Genomic DNA, 19,239 nt, shown 5'->3' on the forward strand with positions numbered 1-19,239 from the left:
TCAGCTTTGGGTGAGGAACCACGGGAACCCAGATCACCCTCAAAGAACATTGTGCAGCAATCTAGAGCAGCTGGGTAAGCTGAGAAGTTTAGGTTTCGCCAAGTCCTTCCAAAACTATGAAAGTGGGATATGAGAGCATTAGAAACGGCCTGGAGTGCCCAGCGGAGAGAGTCCATGATAGGAGGTAACATACGTTCCTAATGGTGTTGCCATCTGCAGAGGGCAAGCTTAGTGATCAAGGCAGAAAAAGTAACACTGCTTATAAATAATGTATTGTTTAATGGAATTATTTAATTTTTAGCTGCATGGTTTCCTTTTCGTCTAAGGCTCTACTCTTGAGAAATGTACATTGGTTTTTCTGCAAATGATTTCAGGGCTGGAATAATAACAAATTTTTAGAAAATTCTATGATAGCTTCTGCACAAAATAAAAATGAATTCCAATTGAATAAGTGATGTGACCCAAACCATATATATGCAATTCTTGAGAGCCATCACAAAACAGAAAAAGTTTGCACATAAGAGAAGCAACTTAAATGAGCTTCTATGCCCTTCTAACAACCAGGGGCTTCTATGGAACAACTTCAGGGGCACCATTCACGTGGACTAAAACTCCTAAGATGACATGCTGTTTACACTGCAGTCTCACGAATGACACCCACTGGAGTTGTGTGGCACAGCAATCCAGATAAAGCCACATTTAAAACTGAGCTTATCTTACATGGTAGCATATTATCAATCAACACTGTAAGAGAAAGACATTTTTCAAAAAATGGTAAGGCTCATTTATAAGAATTCATGATGGGGGCAAGCCCTGTGGCCTAGTGGTTAAGTTCAGCATGCTCAACTTTGGTGGCCCCAGTTCGTGTCCTGGGTGCAGACCTACACCACTCGTCAGCGGCCATGCTGTGGCAGCGACCCACATGCAAAGAGAGGAATACTGGCACAGATGTTACCTCAGGGTGAATCTTCCTCAAGCAAAGAAAGGAAGATTGGCAACAGGTATTAGCTCAGGGCCAATCTTCCTCAGCAAAAAAAAAAGAAAGAAAGAAAGAAAAGAAAAAAAAGAATTCATGATTGACTAGTTTACTACGCTGCTCTAATAAAGGAAAGCTAAGGTATAATTCATCAAAATGGCTATTACTATAAAACAAAAACTTATATTATAGAACTTATAAGTTATATTATATTATAGACATAATCTAAACTTAACTTATATTATAGAATTTGCTGATTGTTGGCCTTCCAAGTAATGATCTTAGAAAACTTACAAAACTATACAGAATCATGACTACAATGTAATCATGTTTACTTACCATTAAGAATAAGCTCTCTGTTCCCAAATGAAGGAATAAGAAAAAGTTTCCATAAAGAATTTACTTGTAAAGTTTTTATGTTTTGGATTTCTAAGTATATCAATCAAAGGATGTTTAATTAAAATAAAAGAACTAGATGGGGCCGGCCTGGTGATGCAGTGGTTAAGTTTGCGCACTCTGCTTCAGCAGCCCAGGGTTCATGGGTTTGGATCCCGGGTGTGGACCTATACACTGCTCATCAAGCCATGCTGTGGCAGCAACCCATGTACAAACAGAGGAGGATTGGCACAGACGTTAGCTCAGGGACAAGCGTTCTCACCAAAAAAAAAGAAAACTAGAAAATTCCCTGTCCAATCCATTTTCATACTTCTATCTGTGAGCTCTCAAAGCTTTAACTGAAAGTCACTGAGATTCATGATTATTATTTTATGATTAAGCCCTAGAATAATGACTATGTTTTCAGCTGTCTATGAAATCCGGGGCTCCACTGGAAATCTGTAGGGCTCACCTGAGAAAGAGAAGGCTGTGATGGACATTTTCAATGTTCATATATTCCATCACTTCCAGATTCTATTCCCAGAGTTCATCATGAATTTGGATTCTGACGGCTTAAAGATCAAAGATAAGCTTTACGTCCAATCAGGGATGAAACCTGACCTCTCGTCTCTTTCCCACCTTTACAGCTTCCAAAACAAAAAGATATTTAAAAATACTGCATGACAAGGGGATGTGACCTAGACATGTATGTTGCTTTAATCCTGTGAATCTGCCACCTGTCGGAACAGAGAGCCCAAGTCCATGTTCTATGTGTTAAGCATATTAGACTGAAAACTTTTAATGGGCTTCTTTGATTATTTCTTCTGGTTTGTGAAGAACATTGGCTGAGAGAGAATTCAGTAAGAACCAACGTGAGGGGTTGAATTGGAGACAGAACACAGTATATTTAGGTTAACAGTCTCCAGCAAACTGGAAGGTCAACTTCAACCCCATGAGCAGGCCCTGAGGGACAGCCTTCCTCCTAGGAAGATCCAGCTGTGACAAGTGAACAAGTGCTAGTCCAATTTAAATGACCATTCTGCATGGATGGATGAGCATCTATTTAGAAAGCTGAGAAGCAAGTATTTATTCTTTTCAAAACTTTTCAAAAACACTCTTGTTTCTATAATGGAAACTGGTATAGAAAAGTTGTTTTCAAAAATTCAACCAATATAGAAAAGTGATCAAAGGGTTTAAGTTTTTGTATGTCAGACATTTTTACTAGACGACTCTTCACTAACAATTTTTTTAGAATATGGATGTCCAAAACAGGAATAGAGGCCAAAATCTAGACTAGTCTCTTTATTTACAACATATGCATTAAATATGAGCTCAAATAGTTTAATATATGTTAAGATTCAGTTAGACTTCACAACTTTATTTTCAAATAATAGGATATAAAAAAGTAAGTAGTCTTACCTTTAAAGAAAAAATATAAATATGATATTTAAATGCCTCCAGAGTGTTAGCATTGTCATTGAAAATATATTTTCCAAGTAGAATTTGAACAGTATTAAGTTTTCTAAATTGTTTTGTTTGAAGCAGCTTAGATGATAACAAAAGGAACAGGAAATCAAAGGAAGAGAGGAGGAAGGGAGGTAGGGAAGGAATAAAGAAAAAGCAGGCAGGAAACAAAATTCCATATTTTATGAAATCCTGTTTAAATAAAGAGCTACTGCTGAAGAAAGTTTTAAATAATGACCGCCATGCTCTAAAGCAGTGGTTGGCAAACTTTTTCTGTAAAGAGCCAGATAGTAACTATTTTAGGCTTTGTGAGCCATACGATTGCCGAGTTGCAACTACATAACTCTGCTAACTGTGGCATAAGGAGCCAAAGACAATACATAAGCAAGCAGGCGGGGCCGTGTTCCAATAAAACTTTATTTACAAAAACAAATGGTGGGCCACACTCAGCCTGCAGGCCATAGTTTGCCAACCCCTGTCCTAGACTCAGGTTTGTACGGTGTCCTTGCAATCCTCTGGGGCTGCTAACAAGTCATAGGTGTCACACAGATGCAAAAAGCTAAGTGAGCTCCTCTCGGTCCATCTGAAAGCAGGGAGTTGGGATTTTAGTTACTTATTATACAAGCAAGCAAAGCAAGTTGTTCTTTTAGATTACAGTGACCCATGAATTTCTCTCCAAAGTATTCCAACTTAGTGATACTGTTATCAGCTGCTTGGCAGTGACCCACAATTTACTATTACATCCTGGCTCTGTGTTCTTTCCATTCTCTATTTTATAGCCCAGTAATGGGAGATATGTAACCAATTTTGAAAAAGCTATGTGATCTCTCACGAAGCTACATAAAAACAGAGGGATCTGAAAAGCTGCTGGGGTGCTTGATGTCAGAAGTGGCTCCCCAGGCTGAAGGCCACGAGAAGGGCCATTCTTCTCAAGAGCATTCCATCCAGGAACAGCATCTGGTCCCTTTGCTAGCTCTCTCCTGGGATTCTGCCTATCTTACTACCGAAAGGAAGAGGGGCTGCCTGGAAGTTAACAAAGAATGACAATCAGACAGTGAAGAATATTCAGAGATAATAAAACGTTAGAAAATTTAAGATAACGTATAGGTTGCAGGGGTGGGTTCACGTTAGAGTTTTTAAACAGTACACGTAATTTCAAAACGTATTAATTAGAAAATAGAAAAAGACGGAAAAATCACTGGGAGAGAAAGATAAAGTTCCTTTGGGGCAAAAGGAAAAGTGGGGAGACCCAATATGGTAGATTACTAGTTTAGGAGTACTCCTTCTGCCCTCTCTGCATGGGTGGGGTGCATCCCCCCAACCTGGACTTTGAGTCTGGCCAGGTTGACTTCGGCCAATGAAATGTCAGTGGGTGTGGCATGACCAAAGGGCTGAAAAGCCCTTGTGCTACTGGGTAGGTCTCTGCCTGCCCCCTTTTCCAAGGAGGATGGGATACAGATGGAGCAGAGCCACCTGGCTAGGTCCAGTCCAGATCAGCTGACTCCCGGAGAACCCACAGACACATGAGCTAAATAAACGTTTATTATTCTATGCTACTGATGTTCTGCGATTGTTACCCAGCATTTTTGTAGCAAAAGCTAACTGATACACCCCAAGCTTATATTTTCTGAGGTCTCTTCCAGGTAGAATGAAATATGTCAAGCGTTCGTTTTTTAATGTAAGCTCTGTTTCAGTCTAGGTATAGGTTGACTCCAAACCAAGTTGGCAAAGTGGTGGCCCAATAACATGTTTTATTTGACTTGTATGTCATAGGCATGCACACATTAAAATGTACATACACAGAAACAGACACAATCGCCAATATTTAAGGAAATCTAGAGATCTCACATAAAACCGAATTTTTGGATTTTCTTGAAAAATTAGAAGATTTGGCAGCTCTGGCAGGGTTCTACATTTTTCGGGGAGAGGGGAGACAATAGCTGGACCTGAGTAGTGGGCTGCCTTTCTTGAGATGGGGCATGCATTCTTTACCTTATCACCATTCCTGACACCTTCTAGCACTGGAAGGATCAAATGCCATTTATAGAGCATCTGGGCTACTGTCTTCTTTTCAGAATATTTAAGAGAAAAGGAAACAATTTCTTTTCTTTCTTTTTTTGCTGTGAGGAAGACTGGCCCTGGCCAAACATCTGTTGCCAATCTTCTTCTTTTTGCTTGAGCAAGATCGTTACTGAGCTAACATCTGTGCCAATCTTCCTCTATTTCATAGAGGACACCACCACAGTGTGGTTTGATGAGCAGTGCTGGATCTGCACCCAGGATCCAAACCTGGAAACCCTGGATTGCCAAAGCGGAGTGTGTAAACTTAACCACTATGCCACTGGGCCAGCCCCTTTTTATTATTATTTTTTCTTTCAAAATGAGATCTTAACTAATTTATCCAATATCATATTCCTAAAATTCATCAGGCCATGACATAAGCATGCAAGATCTGTTTATTTTTGACATTACTCTCTCTGTAGTTTAATCTCTCAGGACTAAAATTTTCCACTGTTCCTGACTTGCTCCCATGAATCATGACGGTCACGTATTTAAAGAAGGTTGTGTTGCAAGGGTTGAATGGAATCTTGGTAGCTTCTGCCAGAATTCTTCATGGAATTTCTTTTTCTCAGGGCCAATTAAAGAAGTATTAGAGCTGAGGAAGGGCAAATTATTTTTGAGGTAACATAGAGTCCTTGACTTTTAATTATGGAACTAAGAAAAGTTTCCGGTCAGTTTTGGCAAAGAATTTTTTCCTATGATATTTAAACATGGGAGGAACTGTCCATCTGAAGTCCAGCGCCATCAGAGCACACATTCACTTGGAAAGCGCTACATCCTTTTCCCGTTACCTGGGAAACACGTGGTCAGGTGCTCCATCAGTGCCTCCTGGGTGACAGGTTTCCTAGCCGAGTTCATTGCTGAGATGGCCAAGCAAAGGATTTCCCCGAGTGGAATAAACTGAGATTGACTGATGGGAGACATACTGATCGGTGATACATCACCTGCAGAAAGACAATTTTCAAGTAAGTGGTTCATTAAAAAACCCAGCCATTTGTCACACACACACCTCCACACATCCGCCCCTCGCATGACTCTCACCTATTCCCTGTGTTAGGAATACAGTCAACTCTGAACACTCACATCTCTTACAGCCACAGCCAATTCCACTCAGACGGAAAGATTCCCAGAGAACAGCGGAAGCTCCAATTGCCCTGACAAATAAAACTCGCCTTTAAAACTTGAGATCTCATTTAAAGGGACTTACGACTGAAAGGCTTGCAACAACAAAGCTTTTAAAAATGATCTCTGTTTTTATTAACTTGGAGCCGATTTATTTCATAACTGCCACTCACATCTCGATAAACGCATGTGTGGTGACGTGAGGATTCATTCATTCAAATGTTGAGTGCCTTTTCCGTGTCAGGTGTCTGCTGGGGGCTGGGGATCTGGAGAGAGGAAGGGAATAAGCCCCCCTCCCCAAAACATCTCTGCCCTCAAGGAGTTTCTAGTTAAGTGGAGGAGACAGACAAGCAGACCAAAGTTCACAGGGGACCAGAGAAGGCTCAACACCAACTCTGGAGCAGAGCGGAGAGGGCGGTGGATACCTCCGGGGGGGTGAGGGTGGGGCTTCGACGCAGCAAGTGAGAGGTTTCACCAAGGATGTGCAGGCAAAATCCAGTGCTAAGGTAGGAGTGTGCCTGGCGGCTGGGAGGCGTATGGGGCAGTAGGACCTATAAGGAGGTGTTTTCTGGGAAGTAGTACAGAAGGGGTAGGTATGTAGGGGCAGCCACGAGGAAAGACCTGAGTGCCCAAGGCCTCCATCCTGTGCGGGGTGGTGAAGCACAGAAGGAATTTAAGGAATGACAAAGTCAGATGTGAATTTCAGAAAGATGACTCGGTGGGCTCAGGGAGGATGGACAGGAGGGAGCAGGAGAGGAAGATTTCCATCCATGGGGGCTGTGACCTCCTGCACACGTCTGCATCTAAAAGGGCCAATGGAGGCAGGTGAGGCTGAAGACCCTGGCAGCCAGGGCTAAGTGACAGTGGCTCTTGAGGAGGTGTCAACATGCAGAGTAAACAGCTGTCTTCATTTCACGGTGCGGTGATTTTCAAGTTATGTTCCAAGGATTCCTGGAATTCCATGGAAAGATTTCTGGGGTGGAGGTGCCCCCAGCAGAGGGAGAGGCTGAGAGAGCAGGAAAATCTGCTCCTGACACCTGAGTGCCACCTGTTTCATATTTCGGAGTTCTGTAAGGTTTCACTGGAAAAAAGGCCCTACAGGAAAAGATGAAAATTATCAGCAGAGCAGAATATCTGTGAGCTTCTAAGCTTATTTCCCACAGGTACTTATATAATCTCTCCTTTCTTGTTTCCAAAGCGTGATTTCTCTCTTGCAATAAGCTCCATGGCTGGCGAGAACCGCGACTCGAGCCACCCTACGGCATTAAGCAGCAGCCTTCCTGGAGGGTATCTGGGTGCCCTGAGGTGGACCAGCCTCCTCACTGTCAGGGCCCTTAGAGCCGTGCCAACCACCCTTAGTTTGATGGGAGTCCAGAGGCCCTTTGGGAAAGAACTTGAACCCTGCTTGGATGGACTGGATGAGAAATGGTTTGATGGATGAAACCAGGCAACAGGGCCTGGGGATGAAAACCACCAGAAGAGGGGTAAGTCTAACAGGTGCACCTGACAAGCAGCAGGACCCCAGAGCCAAAGGCTGAAGCCTGACCCCACGCTCCCCGGCCTAGCTCAGTCCAGTGCTCCCTCTCTCCTGCGTCACTCAGGGCTCCAGCCAGCTCTGCTGTGGCTCCCTTCTCTGCTAGATGGGTATGAAAAGAGTCAGACATTTTCCCAGTGGCTAGGCTGGCAGAGAGAAAAATCAGCAGAAACCAGGACCTGACCTAATTTAGAACCTACAAACTTCTGGGGCCTATGGGACATAAGCATCATAAAGAGAAGCCCTCTGAGAGATGCTTGCAAATATTTGCTGGAGTAGAAGCGGGTGGAAGCTAGAACACAGCATTTTGAGTTGTTATTGGGGATAAATTTCGCTCACTGGCTGCTGACGTTCAAATCATATTGGTGACTCAAAAATGACAGAATTATTGGGCAGGGACCATCCCAGCAGGCAGGTTTACTACTGCCCAGAACAGTGTATTTAAATCTTTAAAACACTGCTGTACCTTTAATTCAAATAAAATCCGATTCCAAAGCCTACTGTGTCAAAGATGAACTAGCGGTGGTGGCGAGATGCAGGAGAGGTGGGAGTTTGCAGCTAGGCCTGTTCAACTCTCCCCTCCCCACGTGGGCCCTGTAGCTCAGCCACAGCCACTCTGAGACTTCTTTCATGATTCCTTCTCTCTCCCTCCACCTTCTAGAGAAGAGGATGAGGGGCATTGAGGCCAGGTTTCTGCATGAGCTGCTAGGTTAGCCATGTGGACCTCAAAGTCAGCTGGAATGATTTTGTAAGTCAGATGACAAGGAAGATGAGATCAGCTGGCAAAGGGGGAGATCAAAGTGTGTTCCAGTACCTTTGGACCTGTGTACCATTTGGGAGGTTAACACCTATAAATTTGCCTATCATAATTAAGGACTTCTCAGAAGACTAAAGATACAGAAATACTATTTACAACTTTTTGGGTTTTTTTGCTGAGGAAGATTTGCCCTGTGCTAACATCCATGCCAATCTTCTTCTATTTTTTAGTATGTGGGCTGCCAGCACAGCACGGCCACTAACAGAACAGTGTAGGTCTGCACCCAGGAACTGAACCCAGGCAACTCAAGTGGAGCATGCCAAACTTAACCAGTAGGCCACTAGGGTTGGCCCCTAAATACAATTTTTAAAAAATGCAGGTCTACCTTCTGATTTTGTACAGGTTACAAGAAGAAACTTAAGCTCTCTGTAAAACAGAAATGACTATTAGCAAAATTAACTACTTTAGGTCATGCTTGTCCTTATGCTTTTAGCTGAAATTATTTGTTTCACTGCCATCTCCTAAGTTAATTTCTTTTCACTCATCGCAGCCAACCATAAGAGGCAGCTTGCCTTAAGTGGGTCTGAATTGCATTTCCTTTGAGAAAGCTCCATTTCATTATAATAATGGACATGTGTGATAACTTTTAAGCCACGATATAGAAAGAAACGGAATTTGGATGATCTAAGTAACTAGCTCCATGTCATCTCATTTTTAGATGGCGCTAAGATAAATTATTTTCCGAACCTTTCCCATTCCATCCCCAGCCCCATCGGCAATTCTGTCTACTCTAGGCCCCAATGCTTCCTGGATCTAGTCCCCCAACTCCATCCCAGAGCCACCCCTGCTCCAAACCACCGTCACCCCGACCTGGCCCATTACGATGGTTTGAGGTCTCTCAGCTTTCCCTCCTGCTCCATGGTCTCTTCCCCAGAGCAGCCAGGTCTTCTTAGAAAAACATAAAACACGCCACTTCTCTGCAGAAAATCCTACAGTGACTGCCTACTGCCCGGAGAAGGACACGAGAACTCCTCACCAGTCTACAACGGCCCACAGGGTCTGAGACTGTCCACCCGCCTCCGGGACCATCTCCCACACCGCTCCGTCCTCCTCCCTACTCCACGCTCACAACCTCCTCTGTCCTTCGAACACGCCAAGCTTTCTCTCCACTCATGGCCTTTGCATCCGTTGAGCCACTGCCTGGGATGCTTCTTATGAAGACATTTGCCGGACCGACTTTTTCTCCTCCTTTGGGTCTCAATTTAAATGGGACCTCCTCAAGGATGCCTACCCTGAGCCCCCGAACTAATGCTGTTCCAACACCACAGGGCACTCTCTCTCATGTCATCCGAGTGGGATACTGTGATTTATAATGAAAAATAACATTTGGTCTTCATCCTCATTTCTGGCTCCGAGCTCCTAAAACCCTTGGAATTTCCTAAGTGATGAGAGCGACAAAGGTGTTTTTGTTGTGTTAATGAGATGACTTTTGGACCGCACCTAAGGATGAGGGCTAGCTGCCAGGAGAACCAACCATGAGATTGGAGGGTTAGAACTTTCAGTTCCACTCCCCTGACCTCTGGGAAGGGGAGAAGGGCTGGAGGTTGAATCAGTCGCCAATGGCCAATGACATAATCACACATGCCTATGTAATGAAGCCTCCAGAAAAACCAAAGGATGGAGTTCAGACAGCTTCCAGGTTGGTGAACACATGGAGATTTGGGGGGAGTGGTGCGCCTGGAGAGGAGATGGAAGCTCTGTGCCTTTTCCCCATACTTTGCCCTATGTACCTCTCTTCCATCTGGCTCTTCCTGAGTTGTATCTTTTTATAAAATACTTGCGCTCTAGGAAGTAAACTGTTTCTTTGAGTTCTGTGAGCCGCTCTGGCAAACTGAACCCAAGGAGGGGGTCATAGGAACCTTCGATCTATAGCCAGTTGGTGACAATCTGGGCTTGCAGTTGTCATCTGAAGGGGCGAGGGGGCAGGACTGAGCCCTTAACTTGTGGGATATGATGGCTTCTCTGGATAAATAGTGTCAGAAGTGAGGTGAATTGTAGGACACCCAGCTGGTGTCAAAGGATTGCTTGGTGGTGTGGAAACCCCCCCACCCTGGAATTGGTACCAGATTCTTACCCAGTCACTGTCTTCACTCTGCAAATGCGTGCATGTGTGTTCGTGTGTATTGGTTTACTGTCTGTCTCACCCACTAGAACATAAGCTCCGTGGCAGAAGGAAACATGAATGCCACATTCCCACTACATCCCCAGAGCCTAGAATAACACAGAGTGCACACCAGACACCCAATAAATGTTTGTCGAATGAATGAATATCCCTTTATAACATTATAATCCAGGGTATTTAAAAGATTGTGATTTTATTCATATATTTTGCTAAATAATTGCAAAATGAAAAATTTAACGAGACCAAATATACTTAATCATACAATTTCTAAGACTCTCGCTATTAATTTCATGAACAATAGTCCTCCAAAATACAGCAGTTACCATAGAAAAATAATTATATATTAAGTGGGGTTCAGGACATGCATTTAAGATCTATATTAAAGAAATCATAGGGATCGATCAACACAACATAACACATTATTCAAGTTTACCAGGATTTTCTGTGCATCTCAGGGCAGACCTGTGTAATCAGCTAGCTAGTCATTCTTAAAAGATGCTACTAGAAAATTCTTCCAACTGGACCACATTTACGGTCAAAGAAGAAAACAAGGGAATGAAATACTGTTAAAATATTGTTGGTCACCATAATCTACAGAAACAACCACATTTTGCATAAACTATGAATTGTAACTTGTCTATAATTTATAGGATGGATTTTTCTATTGTCAAAATTAATTCTGAATGCATTCATAAAGACAATCTAAAAGCTCATAGCTACTTTGTGGGCTAAAAATTCTTTCTAAACTGCTATATTTCTGTCCTGTTGTTCTAAAACGAAGGAGTGAATAGGTTTTATTTCAGCTTTATTTTCTTACAAACATCCATATAAGTACAGTCCTCAGGGAACATTTGTCAAATCCAGGATAATTCAGATAAAACCAAGCACAGGGCCTTGCACAGAGTAATCAGTCAATAAATTTCTGTTAAGTGAATTTAAAATGTGAGAAGACATGAGAATATTACAACTGTAAGTAAACTTTGATTTTAAGAGCATTTAACATTAAATTTAAAATAGCTTTGTGATCACTTGGACACTGCTTTCATGTAAGGTCCTCATCAGCTGAGAAGCACGAGGACAATGACCAATTTGTCTGGTGGTGATGAGAAGAGTGGAGGATGGAGATGATACAGTGGAGGTGGGAGAGAGCATGCGCGGAGCAGGAAGCAGGAAGCTGAGCCTGGGGGAGCCAGGCATATTCTGGCACAGCTGGAGCAGGCTGGTGGTGAGATGGAGAGAAAAGCAGGAACCAGACGCTGGTTGACCAGACAAAGGCTTAGATCTTATTCTTGATGCTGATAGAGAACTACTGCATGTGTTTATACAGAGGAATTACACGACACACTTGTGTTAGAAAAACACTCCTGTGAACTACAGAGAACAAACTGGTGACTACTGTAACTGCCCAGGCAACTGACAAGGAGGGTCTGGGACAACAGGCAGAAATCACGCATATGGCGACTTTCTCTCTCTTTTGTCTATACCCAGTTATTTCCACCTCAGAAATATCTTTATCATGAACATACATTTTCACTATTGAAACTCCTCTATCTATTTTCCCTTCCGACTTTTGGCTAGTTACGTTAGCTGGAATTATTTCAAAAACCTCTCTCTCACATAATTCATCCTTTCAAGAAATACAGTTAAGTGCCTATTAAACATCCACTACCTTTAGGCACTTGAATTCCAAAATTGTTCCTATCTTGGTTCTATTTGTGAACCAAAAAAAACTTACTGTAATAAAGTTCTGCCCTTTATGAATACCATTTTCTTTTTTTTTTCAGTCATTAATTTAGGTTCTCTGTACTCCCCCACCCTGGCACACGAGGGAAGACAACAAACCTCCTAAGAAGATATGACCTTCATGACAACGTACATTCATCCCTTCCCAGATGACATGCATAGCTTTCCAAAAGATACGTACTAGAAAAGAAATCACAAATCTATTCCCTTTCATCTTAAAGTACTCATCTTCATAGAACCATATAAGAAAAATAAAGCTATAATTTTTCCAGGTGAACCACATCATCGTAAACTACAACCCTGAAAGTACCCCTAAGTCTATCTCCTATTTTAGCCTTCTTTACATAATCCATTTTCTTTCAAGCACCAGCATCCCATTTGAATTATCCTGTTTTCCTCTTTATTTTTAAATACTATTTTTCATTGTAAATGTCAATTTAATCTGTACTCTGGATCAAAGGGTTACCTTCACTCTACTGGAGTTCATGAACCAAAGCACCCTATTTACAAACGCAGTCACGAAACCCTACTAATTTACAATTGGGAAATTCCCAATATGAAAAGGCATTCAGGAGATATTTTGATAAGTGCCCAATCTCTTATAACAAAATACAATCACCACTCTGCTCGAAACTCATCTGTAAAATGAGGGTTTGGATGAAGTGATTTCAGAGATTCCTTCAGGCTCTAAAATTCTACCATTCCATATTAACGCAGCAGACTTCTGGCATAAAAGCAGAATACAGTACTCATGTCTGGCTCTGCTTCCATCTTGCTGGAGAAACTAGTTTAATGCTCATCCAATCTGAAAAAGTAGGCTTTAATTTGAAAAAGAAGAGTGAAATATATCGGCTATTAATTTTTTCCTTTGTAATAAAGCCTTCCTAATTGACTCTTTCTCATTCAAAGTCTTGCTCAGCTTTGTTCCTCAGGACTCAAGTGTGTCTGTTTTTGTTCTCTGTCCTGCCAAAATTAACATGAAAGTTAAAATTACAGATGCCAATAAAATTGCCACATGCAGTAGATAGTGTGACTCATAAAAATGGTCAAACAGGCCTGTAAAATGTACAGTGGGCACAGCGACAACCCAACTCTATTCCTTTCAACACGCTATTCATAGAAGTACTAAATGTGCTGCGTTTTGCCTTAAATACCCTTGGGCCTGGGGAAATCATAAGCTCTCTGGGGTGAAGTGAACAACTTCTCTGATGCAGAGTGCCAGGCAAATCTTGTGTTTTACAACTTAGTCCAATTTATTAACCCCAAATTTATGTATAAATTTTTTAGGTATAAATGTTGTTTAGTTCTTTTAACAGACGGTTCTACTACAACATTTTTTGAAAAGCTGTTCTAGAAAAACACACGTTCCCTTCTTGTGTACTCTCTTGCAGACCACAACACCCTTACGAGAGGGCACAGCATATAGCTCCCATTAACTCACATGCTGCTACATTTTAAGCGGCTTTCCTTTGAAACCAAATTACTACACTTGACTTTCAAATGTTTGTATTTGAAATTTAAAAGAAAACTGGCCTTGAAAGAGGCACTTTACAAGTTTCCTGTGTGTTTGCTTTAAACACCATGATTTCAGAAATTTCAGGCTGTGTCCTCATTGCAATAGTCGATGGAAGGAAAGCTGACATAAAAAAAAAGGAAATTTTAGAACATTTAGAAATTCTGTAACAGCTTTCCTAAATTTTCCTAGTGCTTTATTTCAACACTTGATGGGCCTCTTAAGCAAGGACCAATTCCTAAGCTATTATTTTATTTTCTTAAAGCTTGGCACCTGAGCTAACAACTCTTGCCAATCTTTTTTCTTTTTTAATTCTTCTCCCCAAAGCCCCCCAGTATAGTTATATGTTCTGGTTGTGAGTGCCTTTGGTTGTGTTATGTGGGACACCACCTCAACATGGCCTGATGAGTGCCACCATGTCCACATCCAGGATCCGAACCCTCGAAACCCTGGGCCGCCAAAGCAGAGCACGCGAACTTAACCACTTGACCACGGGGCCAGCCCCCTTAAGCTATTATTTGAATAAATTATTTTAATTCAAAAGAGAATGTAAATAAAAAGCTCCCATTAATAACACTAAAGTTAATAGTGTTCATTAGCTATGACCTACTGAGAAACTTCTCAGAGAGTAGAATTAAATAAGAGCAATCATGGGGGCACATGGCACACACACACACACACACAAATGGGTTAACATATGCTGTATCACCTGAATCTTTCTGCTTATCAGTCTGTCTAAGGTGGAGAGATGCAGCTAATGAGATGACAAATCAATTGGCTCACTGGTTTACAGGAGTAATCCATCATCTCCCACAGTCTGCAAGTTTCATTAGTCCTATTAGCTATCACTCTTGTTACCAAGATTTAAGTACTGGTTAAAAAATTGTCATAGGATAGGCAGAGCTGGACAAGCCAGGGAGGGGGGAGAATCGGACAGAGAAGAACAACCAGAGAACAGTCAGTGACGGGTGAGCACTCCTTAGCTGGGGAGCCTTCTTGACCATCACCACAGATAAATACACCTTCTCTAATCATGGACATCTAATGCTTTTGACCATGCGGCTATTACAATGAATTTGTACCCGAAAAGTTAAGATGGAAATATGAGCCATCAGCCAACTATATGTTTCAATAATTAAAACACTTGCTAAGGCTCAACATCATAACCCAAGGATGGTGTGTGTTAGGCACTATGGAATAAAACCTAACAGAGCGCTATTCACATAGCAGGCACTCAAATGTTTGTTGAATAAATAGGTGCTACACATATAAACAAGGCAAGGTAAGACCCTGCTGACCGCCAGGATGTTTTCCATGACCAGCTGCCACCTTACTCTCCAGTCTCTCCTCCAGGGCTAAGTGAAAGCTATTTACCACCAACGATAAAATCATGATGAAATACCAGTTCTAGCTGACAACAATTAATAAGGTCTCTCAGATGTCATGCACTTCTGTGAGGCACCTGGCTAACAAGAATTCCTATGTAATATAGTGTCCTCCTTCTCTTTAGTAAAAGTGCATCACATCAGACAGAATCTAAATTCCTATTTTAAGGCATCACATACTCCTCTTCCATCTCCATTCTACATCAGAACCAAGCCCAAGACCAGAGACATGTTAGGCATATGTCATATGAGATGCTCCAATTTCCATTGATGATATTTCTCAACTATAGTTTAATAAATCAGTTTAAAATCTCCAGGGTCAATCTCTTCCACTCTTTGTAAGTGAAAATCACCCCGTTTCTCAATCTTTGCATTCTTTGCTTCCTTAATGTAGGTGTCACAAATATACTGTGACTGATTCCTGTAAAATACATTTGTAGTAGAACAAGAAGGACTCATTAAATACAGTCCAAATACGTATATCTTGACGGTTCCCAAATTACAAGAAAATTATACTGAATGTCTCCTATGACTCTCGACAACTGAACACCCTACCACCCCACTTCCAGCTGCCATGGAGGTTGTTATGAAAGAATGACATAAGAGTTTAGAGGGATGGAAGAGTACAGAGGACCAAAACAGATACACAGAGAAAACCCTCAACTCACTGTATCAAGAAGCAACTTTCTCTGCAGAGTTTGGCACTACAAGACAGCAGTAGAGACCATGGACTTTGTACTCAAAACTTTAGGTCCAGTGCCCACTTCTGCTCCTCATTGGTTGTGTGAATGGTGGCAAATTAGTTCATTTTCTTGAGTCTCAAGGTCTTCTTTTGTCAAGTGTACATAGTGATGTTTACCTCATACAGTTAGTGAGGGGATTAAATGAGATAATGGAAGCTGAGTGCTTACACTGTCCTTGAGACCGAATAAATACTTAACAAATAGTAGTTTGTATTAAAATTATCTTTCCCAAACCTATCTAAATGTATTCAATTTATTCTTTTATGGTGTTTGAATTCTACAATAGGAAAATCGTCTGGTCCTAAAAAGAAGCCTTTTTTAAAAAAACTGAGACATCTGTGAGAAGGCTAAGAGGGGAATGGTCTTTCCTACACTAGTATGAATTAGTTTAATCAGATTGCTCACCTCTCGATTCTTATCTGTGAGCACGTGCACTGAGGGAATGGACTACTTTGACCCGGAGGCAGAAAAGTTAAGATATACAGAACAAGTAGCATTCAGGATGTATTGCTAGGCCAGGAGAGAATGGTCTGAAAGCAAATGGGAAACGTGTATTACATAGGGATTTTGGAGAAAGAAGGGCACCAGAAGACAGAAGACAATATGGACAGGGAGTTACAAGGACAAGAGAGAAAGCTGACCTATTTGAAAATTTGGGCTGGGCCAATCTTTTATCTAAGAAAGGGGAAGGAAACTCAGCATTTAAGTAAGTACTCTCAGTACTAAAGATCAGCGACACTAGGAGTTAAATAATTTCTGATGGAACCTGGAATGCTAATAGCCATTGTGGTTACCTCTTTTAAGGAAAACGTCCTGTAGGATTCAAAAAAGTGCCTTTTACACCAACTTTCCAAATTTAGCATAATCCTTACATCAGGATAGCTTGTCTAACAATATTATTCTTCCTAATCAAGGAAACCATCATCAACGTCCACACTTAAGGGCCTCACCTTCACATTTGTTTTGAACAATAACAATCTTTTTCTGTTACAAGCAGTGCAAAGCACTGTCTGTAACCACATCTCAAGGTAAGAACAAGCATCATTTCTTAAATTCCGTGCGTAACTCCTGAGATGTACCCTAGCATTAATCTACCCCAGGAAGATTCTTAAAATGAGCAGATCATTCTCACCGTCTCTGACAAATTAACGCTTTTTTAACTGCCTCGCCTCTTAATTAACTATTTACTGAGTGGTTTCCATGTGCAGGCTGCTCGGAGATGTGAACTGTAGAAAAAGGCATAAATCTTGATCCCTGCCTTCATTGAGTTTACAATTTAGGTGGGGAAACGGGATAAAAATGTTTAAAAATATAAGCGACTATAGCATATTCAAATTACTGTTTAAAACATCGTTAGAAGAGATATAACAAGAAAATACATAAATGACTAGCAAATTAATTCTATATTAAGAATTTATTAATATATAGTTATATCTATCTATCTAGAAATTAATTCTATAATAGGACCAGGAAATGATCTCCTATTGGGAGCAATCAGGAAAAGCTTTATGTGGGAGGGAGACTTTGCTTAGGGTCCTGAAGCATGAGCACAATAGATGGGTGTGGGGACATTATATAATTATATTCTCAACATATACGCTTGGGTTTTTCCTGACCAAACATCCTGTAACATCCTCAGCTTTGCTTTGAAGATGCACAGTGCTGCACACAGAGAACAGACATCTTTGACAATGGAAGAAGGCAACGTGCTCTTTCCTTCTGTGAAAGGGTGAATTATGGGATGGATATGAGAGCAAAGAGACAAGAGATGTTCGAGGGGCCTATCCAATATATAGTTTTGCATTATTTTAAGATGTCCTAATTATTATTACAAATTACACAAGGGATTTAACACTCTCAGAAATACCTTTCATAAAAAAGTGCTAAAACTATGAATTTCATGAGGTGGTAAAACCATGCGTTCAGATTTGCCAAGTTTCTCTTTGGAAATGTAACACATCACGTGCTTTTGAGGATCACATTTTTACCTTCTCACTATTTAAAAAAAAAAAAGCCTCTGTGTGAGAAGCCCATGGATGTTGTAAGAAAACAGCTCAGTAATAATCTGAATCCTAAAGCAGACTATGATGAAATATGCTTACTTCCTTAGGAGTTAATAGCAGCCTTGCTATGATGTTAGTGTTGGAAACAGTCCCTGAGCATATAAATCAGGCTCTCTTGGATCTTAGCGCATTGCATGTAGGTTACCAGGCCAAATAACACACCAAATTTCAGGGACTATATTAATTGAGGAGAAAAAAATGTCAAATAATATTTACTAAATGCCTCCATCAGAGGAGTGAAAGAGATATTACAGCTGATGGAAATCTGAAGTGGTTTAATTATTTCCTATTTGCAAATCCTACAGCTGTCTGACTTTTCAGTTCTGATGTGACATGCTGGGATGAATCCTGCTGGCAAGGTCGCATCTAGTGGGCAGCCTACGGGGGGCCCTTTGACCACCTAAGATTGAGGTTGCCGGGGCTTAGAACAGCAAGACCACTTTTTGGAGGACAATGCACCCTTATCAAAGGGGTTGTAGACATTTACCATATTTCTTTGCACACAACAACTCTGGAAAGAAAAGCAGGGAAACCTACCTGACCCTTTCTGGACTGGCTCCATCCCCCAGGTAGCTTTGACGCTAAAGCCTGGTGCATGCTAGGGGGTTGCCTCCAGGCACAAGAAGGAGCCAGTAACAGAAATGGACGTCCTAGAATCTGGAATAAGAAGAAAGAGTGAACTTTCGAGTAATAATATCCTAAATGAGCATTTCAGATTGGCTCCTGAGGGCACGTGGAACACAACAGGAATCTAGTACGTTACCTTTGTAGATCTACTTTTAAAAAAACAAGTTCCAGAACTCTCAGCTCTTCTTACAATTCAGGGCTTGAGATACTGGTACAAGTTGAGTTCAGAAGCTGGCAAAAAGCACCTTAAAAAGGCTTTGTGAATGTACCTTGCTGGTAATGATTTTAGGAAAAAAAAAATCCTCTTTACCATTCTTTTATCCTATTTGCATGGAACAGCTGGCATCCTGTCCCATGCCTACCCCATGTATCACAGCCCCCTTGCACTGAGCCCACATCCCACTGCAGTGCCTCGGGAATCTGCAGCATCCCTCCCCCTCTGCCTCGTTCTCTGCAAAGTGAAGTCATAGGGACGGATCAGCCAACCTGACTTCTCACTACCCTGCCCAGAATCCTTTGTGAACTGAAATGAGTCATCGCTCCAAGAAAAGCTACAGCCTCTGGTTGTCTGTGCAGGCTCCTTTGTCTGTGCGGTGCGGAGACTGGGCTGGGGATGTGCCCCAGGCCCAGGGCTGCAAGGGGCGCATCCTTCTCTCCAGGGGGCCCAGGTCCCCTCACATGCATTAGCTCCAAC

At 41.7% G+C, this 19,239-nt stretch overlaps 1 protein-coding gene across 9 annotated transcripts in view; it reads right to left on the reverse strand.

Annotated features, from left to right (window-relative positions):
- STOX2 (storkhead box 2) overlaps window positions 1-19,239 on the reverse strand; it is a 213,388-nt gene that overhangs the window by 15,899 nt on the left and 178,250 nt on the right. For all 9 annotated transcript variants that reach the window (XM_046648503.1, XM_046648507.1, XM_046648508.1 and 6 more), the window contains one exon: window positions 5,668-5,820. In XM_046648503.1, the coding sequence (XP_046504459.1) occupies window positions 5,668-5,820 (153 nt within the window). The remainder of the gene's footprint in view (window positions 1-5,667; window positions 5,821-19,239) is intronic.

Source organism: Equus quagga, chromosome 22 (assembly GCF_021613505.1).
Source record: "Equus quagga isolate Etosha38 chromosome 22, UCLA_HA_Equagga_1.0, whole genome shotgun sequence".
NCBI classification, from domain to species: Eukaryota; Metazoa; Chordata; class Mammalia; order Perissodactyla; family Equidae; genus Equus; species Equus quagga.